We start from the raw sequence: 6,661 nt of genomic DNA, 5'->3' as shown, positions 1-6,661 counted from the left end.
GTAAATAAGTAAGCATTGGTTATGCTCATCGTATTTCTTTGGGAAATGTCTTCAGATTTTTTTTTTGTATAAATCAAAGTTTAGCTGTTTAATAATCAATATGCATCCACACCTTCAAAAAAAAAAACTACAGTACAATCAAGTAACAATAACTCAATATATCCATGTATCTATTTATCAAACAACTAAAATAACAAATTTATTTTCAACTTAGATAAACATTCTTTAACAGTGAAACAAGGTCTACAGGATACATGACATACTAAGAATATTTTTGTATTTGTTTTAGAATAACATTGATGTTTTAGGTCTAGATGCATTTTTTTTATTTTGGCCATAAAAAAATATTTACAGCATTTTGTTTTCATGGTAATTGATAAGATTGGCCTAGCAAATAATAGCAAAACATTTCAAAAAGCTTATGCATCTAACTGGACCTGTCAAGTTCCAGTTTAGTGACATATTTTTAACTGTCAGAGAAACTAATTTAAATGAAAAATGAGTGAAAAGAGAGTGTGAAGTGTTAAGAAATACCCAGTAGAATAGTCAGGTAATCATTACATGAAGAATGCAAGGACAAGGGTGTTGAGTTTCACCATGTCGACCAGCAGCCAATCAGCACTGACTTAGTCAACTCATTTGGCTCCTCCCCAGCCTCACGTTAGAATACTTAGAGGGCCAGTGTAGTCAGCTCTATCTCATCTGCTCGGGTTTCTCCAGCACAGCAGACCAGCTCTCCCCACTGCCACTCTCTCTAACTCTCACTCTTTTACTTGTAGCTACTCTACATCAGAAACATGTCTTACTCTAACAGGAAAACAACTTACACTGTGAAGTCCTCCTCCTCAGGGACTGCACCACGCAGCTTTAGCAGCCTCTCCTACTCGGGGCCCAGCGTGGCCCGACAGAGCTACTCTGTACGCAGTTCCTATGGAGGAGTCAACCGTGGCATGGGGGGCGGCAGCTTCATCAGCAGTTCTTCAGCCTACGGAGGTGGCATGGGTCTGGGAATGGGTGTAGGAATGGGTGGTGGGGCCGTGGCACCCATCACAGCTGTGTCGGTCAACAAGAGCCTTCTGGCTCCCCTGAATCTGGAAATCGACCCAAACATCCAGGTCATCCGCACACAGGAGAAAGAGCAGATCAAAACCCTCAACAACCGTTTTGCTTCCTTCATTGATAAGGTTAGTATCTGTGTTTTTTTAATTCTGTTGATCTTGTTTTAGTAGCATGAGCCTGGGTCAGACAAATGTTGCAAAATAAATTAAAGCTTAAATCAGTTTGAGTCTTAAGATTGAGATTAATCAGGCATGAGCAAAAATGCACTTTGTGACTTCCCACTTTTGTTACTTTGACATTGTAATCACTTCCTGCAGAGAAGTGCTGCGTGGTCGTGAGGGGAATAGGGTGTGTCGCTGGTCAGAATAAAATGGGTTTACCTTTGCATCAGGCTGACTAGTGGGTGTAGCTTAAACTTTATTGCAATGCATGGAAAGATGTTGGACTGTATATAAAATTTGGACATACCAGTTTATGAATCGTACTTTGTTATATCAGCTCGATTCCGTGAATAAATTACAACCTAGTTTACATATCTTTACCTTAAAATAACTCTTGTACGTTCGGACAAAAAGGCTACTGTCAGTTAAACCTACAGGACCTGCTTTGCAAAGTTAATATTTAATTAGGATAGGTGGTGTCCTGTTTCGGCAAACAACACTGGGCAGATTACATAGAAAAGAGAACAGTATCTAGGTAGTAGGTTAAACTAATGCAAAGCCAGTTTAATCATCACGTCTCTAGAGACGTGATGATTAAACTGGCTTTGCATTAGTTTAACCTACTACCTAGATACTGTTCTCTTTTCTATGTGATCTGCCCAGTGTTGTTTGCCGTGATGATTAAACTGGCTTTGCATTAGTTTAACCTACTACCTAGATACTGTTCTCTTTTCTATGTATTTATTTATTTAAAAAGTTCTGTATTACATCAAACTAAGTTCTAATTGTCAGTTACGTCAGTTAAATCAATGTTCAATTGTAATGCTTCCAACTCAAAAATCCCCTACCAATAGTGCTGACATCAGTTTTTCCAAACCTTTCCTCCCCCATACCCAAACAAAGCCAAAAAATGGCAGAGGTAGAGCTCATGTCCACTATAGTTTTCCATACTAGCCTTTGATTAGGATTTGTCACAATTTCCATGGAAAAATGTATGTCCAACCCGCACACACTCGCCCATTCCATCTAACATCAAGCCAATAGGCTTAAATACTCTACATTTAATGGTGTTTTGCTTTATTTATTTTTAGCTTGGCCCAAAAACCACATCTCAATTTGATTACAGACTTTAACCAACTGGAGTCTGGGCACTGCACCCTCGGAAGTCTGGGATATGGTTTTAATTTGTGACTAGACTAAAACAATATCCTTCTATTCTCCTTGTGCACACTCAGGTTCGCTTCTTGGAGCAGCAGAACAAGATGCTGGAGACCAAATGGAACCTCCTCCAGGGCCAGACCACCACCCATTCCAACATTGATGCCATGTTTGAGGCATACATTGCCAACCTGCGCAGACAGCTTGACAGTCTGGGAAATGATAAGATGAGGCTAGAGGCTGATCTGCACAACATGCAGGGCCTGGTTGAGGACTTCAAGAACAAGTGAGTCCCTGGCTTTCCAGAAGTCTTTAATTTAAGTAGGACACACCCATTCCGGTATTGTATTAGTGAATGGAAGGTGTCCAAGTTTTGTGAATGCAGGCTTTTGTGATTCCAGTAGAAATCCAGCTCCATAAAGAGTTTTTACTGGGGCTTAAGGAATAAGTTTATGGTATAATTCCATACATATACACGCATGGGGTCTTACTGTTGCTGTCTGTTTGCCAAATCTATTGTCTAACATTTATTGGATATAATCCACATAAATGAACTTGAAAGCACAGCAAATTTGACCATCATGAGTCACACCCATTACTGCAAGATAACTGAATACAATGACCTCCCACATTTTCTGGAATGAGTATCAAATTTGTAGGCTTGTAAACCTGCTACATAAAAACAGTTCACACTGGACTTGTCCCAAGACTCTAACGGCCAAGGCTTTTCATCTGGGAAACAACACTGCTTCCCCCTAGTGTACACAATTATTATTGCACTATTCCGCTGCCTTTATGCTGTGGATATTAGCATAGAAACAGCGTCACTAGTGTATTGGGATCTGTTTCACTTCATGAAGAAAATAAGAGAACAATGTTTAAATTCTGACATATTTATGAAACTCTCCAGGTATGAAGATGAAATTTACAAGAGGACAGAGGCTGAGAATGAGTTTGTCCTCATCAAGAAGGTCAGTGCAGATGAATTTTACTCAAATTGACACATATTCTCGTTTTCACACATAGCTGCTATTGAAGTTTAACTATACTAATACATTTTAATTATTATTTTTTTATTATTTCAGGATGTTGATGAAGCTTACATGAATAAGGTTGAGCTTGAGGCTAAGCTGGAGAGTCTTACAGATGAGATTAACTTCCTGAGACAGATCTATGAAGAGGTATTCACCTACAGTCATCCAGATGTTTTATATTAGTCCAGTTAGCATATTTTAAGTAATTAAAGTAAAAAATATATTAATATGCTGATCTCTCTGGTCTTCTTTTGTAGGAAATCCATGAGCTGCAGTCTCAGATCAAGGACACCTCAGTGGTGGTGGAAATGGACAACAGCAGAAAGCTGGATATGGACGCCATCGTGGCTGAGGTCCGTGCTCAGTACGAAGACATTGCCAACCGCAGCCGTGCTGAGGCCGAAACATGGTACAAAACTAAGGTACGGTATATCTCAGTATTAGGTTAAGTATATTAAACAATAATGATTTTTAACTAAAAACAGTGGGTGTTTTAAAAACCAATCTCAATCATCTCATTTGGATTTTCTTCTTGTTCTAGTATGATGAGATGCAGACATCTGCCAGCAAGTACGGAGATGACCTTCGATCATCTAAGACAGAGATCGCTGATCTCAACCGCATGATCCAGAGACTGCAGGCTGAGATTGATGCAGTAAAGGGACAGGTAAGATTCTACACTTCCAAAATACAGTTTCAGCTATCCACTATTTCACAAAAATGTATACTAAGTCCTTAAACACAGTAAACATGAGTTTGTTTTGCTCATTGTGGGTTTCCCTCTGCTTTTTAGCGCGCCAATCTGGAGAACCAAATCGCAGAGGCTGAAGAACGTGGGGAAATGGCAGTGAGGGACGCAAAGTCACGTATTAAGGATCTGGAGGAGGCTTTGCAGAGAGCCAAGCAGGACATGGCACGCCAGATCAGAGAGTACCAGGATCTGATGAATGTTAAACTGGCCCTGGATATTGAAATTGCCACCTACAGAAAACTCCTGGAAGGGGAGGAAGACAGGTCAGTTTATTAAAAAAGAATTTTTAAAGCATGTTTGCTAATGCTTCTGACCTACTGTTGCATTGCTTAGGAGAGAATAAGGTTCTAATAAATTATCTTTGCTTTATCCACAGACTTGCAAGTGGAATCAAGTCTATCAACATTTCCAAACAAAGCTGTAAGTTTTCAATCCTTTCCTGTTAGTTTTGCAATAATTAGCTGATCATATATAGTACGTACAATTGATACACTTGGTATTGTGCTGTAAAATCTAATTTTTTATTATTTACCTCTACAGCAAGCTATAGCTCCTTCCCAATGGAAAGTGCTGGTAGTCTCTACAGTAGCTACTCCAGTGGTTACTCTGGTGGTTACTCCTCTGGTTATGGTGGCGGTTTCAACGACAGCAGCATCACCCAGAGCAAGAAGAGTGTCGTCATCAAGATGATTGAAACCAAGGATGGCAAAGTTGTGTCCGAGTCTTCTGAAGTTGTCCAGGATTGAGCAGAGAGCACACATTCCTTTTCTAACCCCCCTATCCTTTGTATCAGTTTCTAATTCTCTTTCTAAACCAGTAATATAGATGTCCGAAGTAACCATTCCCAGAGAAATGCAGTCATAAACCAGGCTGTAAAGCAATAAAGCCTTTGCTCTGACCAAAGGGTTGCAAGGGACCAAACAATATCTTCTCACAGTGTGCCTTATGCTTGTTTTCTCATTCTGCACTAAACTGAATGCTCCCAGTAGGCTTCACACAAGCTGTACTTTCTTGCACATTATGTCCTCCAAGCTACATCAGCAAGCTGGAGAATGCTAGATCTGCCACAGACATGAGCCTCTTCCTGTTACTGTATTCACTGCACTGTTACAGTATTCAGGATCGATTATGAAGGGTTATGTTAAAAAAAAGCCATGTTTGTGGCAGATCTGTTTTGCCTGCTCTGTAGAAATGGTCTTCCCCATTGTATCCTATCTGATGCAAACGGAAATGTCCGCCGAGTTCTACAAGGTGCTGTTTTTTACTGCTACCAGCAATAAAGTGTTTACTTAAAGTGCCTTTAAGTCGGTTATTTTTTATTGTTGTTCTAATCTATACAATTAATTAGATTTTTCTCAAGCCTAAACTTTCTCAAAGAAACATATGGAATATTTATCATATTTCTTAAATTTACATCTCATTAGTATCCTTCTACATAGGTCATATATCCAGTTAAGTGCAGTAAAACCTTAAGAACACAAAACACAACTTCACATTCACAACTACATTCAATGACATTTAGGGCACATTCATTTAGCTACATCCAGAAAAATCAACAACTCAAAAATGTAAACAACTCCATCCCATAAAATCTACAGAACATTTAACAGCTTCATCTAGTAAAACCTACAGAACATTTAACCAGCTCCATCCAGTAAAATCTACAGAACATTTAAACAACTCCATCCAATAAAATCTACAGAACATTTAACAGCTTCATCTAGTAAAATCTACAGAACATTTAACAGCTTCATCTAGTAAAAGCGACAGAACATTTAACAGATTCATCTAGTAAATTCTACAGAACATTTAACAGCTCCATCCAGTAAAATCTACAGAACATTTAACAGCTTCATCTAGTAAAATCTACAGAACATTAAATAGCTTCATCTAGTTAAATCTACAGAACATTTAACAGCTTCATCTAGTTAAATCTACAGAACATTTAACAGCTTCATCTAGTAAAATCTACAGAACATTTAATAGCTTTATCTAGTTAAATCTACAGAACATTTAAACATTTAAACTCCATCCAATAAAATCTACAGAACATTTAAACTCCATCCAGTAAAATCTACAGAACATTTAAACTCCATCCAATAAAATCTACAGAACATTTAACAACTCCATCTAGCAAAATCTAGATCACATTTACAGTGTATCACAAAAGTGAGTACACCCCTCACATTTCTGCAAATATTTCATTATATCTTTTCATGGGACAACACTATAGACATGAAACTTGGATATGACTTAGAGTAGTCAGTGTACAGCTTGTATAGCAGTGTAGATTTACTGTCTTCTGAAAATAACTCAACACACAGCCATTAATGTCTAAATAGCTGGCAACATAAGTGAGTACACCCCACAGTGAACATGTCCAAATTGTGCCCAAATGTGTCGTTGTCCCTCCCTGGTGTCATGTGTCAAGGTCCCAGGTGTAAATGGGGAGCAGGGCTGTTAAATTTGGTGTTTTGGGCACAATTCTCTCATACTGG

The 6,661-nt window shown here is 38.6% G+C and overlaps 1 protein-coding gene across 1 annotated transcript; it reads left to right on the top strand.

Annotated features, from left to right (window-relative positions):
- Window positions 1-699: 699 nt before the first annotated feature.
- Window positions 700-5,467, top strand: krt8 (keratin 8). Its single transcript, XM_063016176.1, has 9 exons — window positions 700-1,184; window positions 2,456-2,664; window positions 3,289-3,349; window positions 3,464-3,559; window positions 3,670-3,834; window positions 3,954-4,079; window positions 4,206-4,426; window positions 4,540-4,583; window positions 4,704-5,467. The coding sequence occupies exons 1-9, from the start codon at window positions 798-800 to the stop codon at window positions 4,907-4,909; spliced, it is 1,515 nt and encodes a 504-aa protein (XP_062872246.1). The 5' UTR covers window positions 700-797; the 3' UTR covers window positions 4,910-5,467.
- The last annotated feature ends 1,194 nt before the right edge of the window (window positions 5,468-6,661 follow it).

Source organism: Trichomycterus rosablanca, chromosome 19 (assembly GCF_030014385.1).
Source record: "Trichomycterus rosablanca isolate fTriRos1 chromosome 19, fTriRos1.hap1, whole genome shotgun sequence".
NCBI lineage: Eukaryota > Metazoa > Chordata > Actinopteri > Siluriformes > Trichomycteridae > Trichomycterus > Trichomycterus rosablanca.
This window is presented reverse-complemented; position numbering and strand designations above follow the sequence as displayed.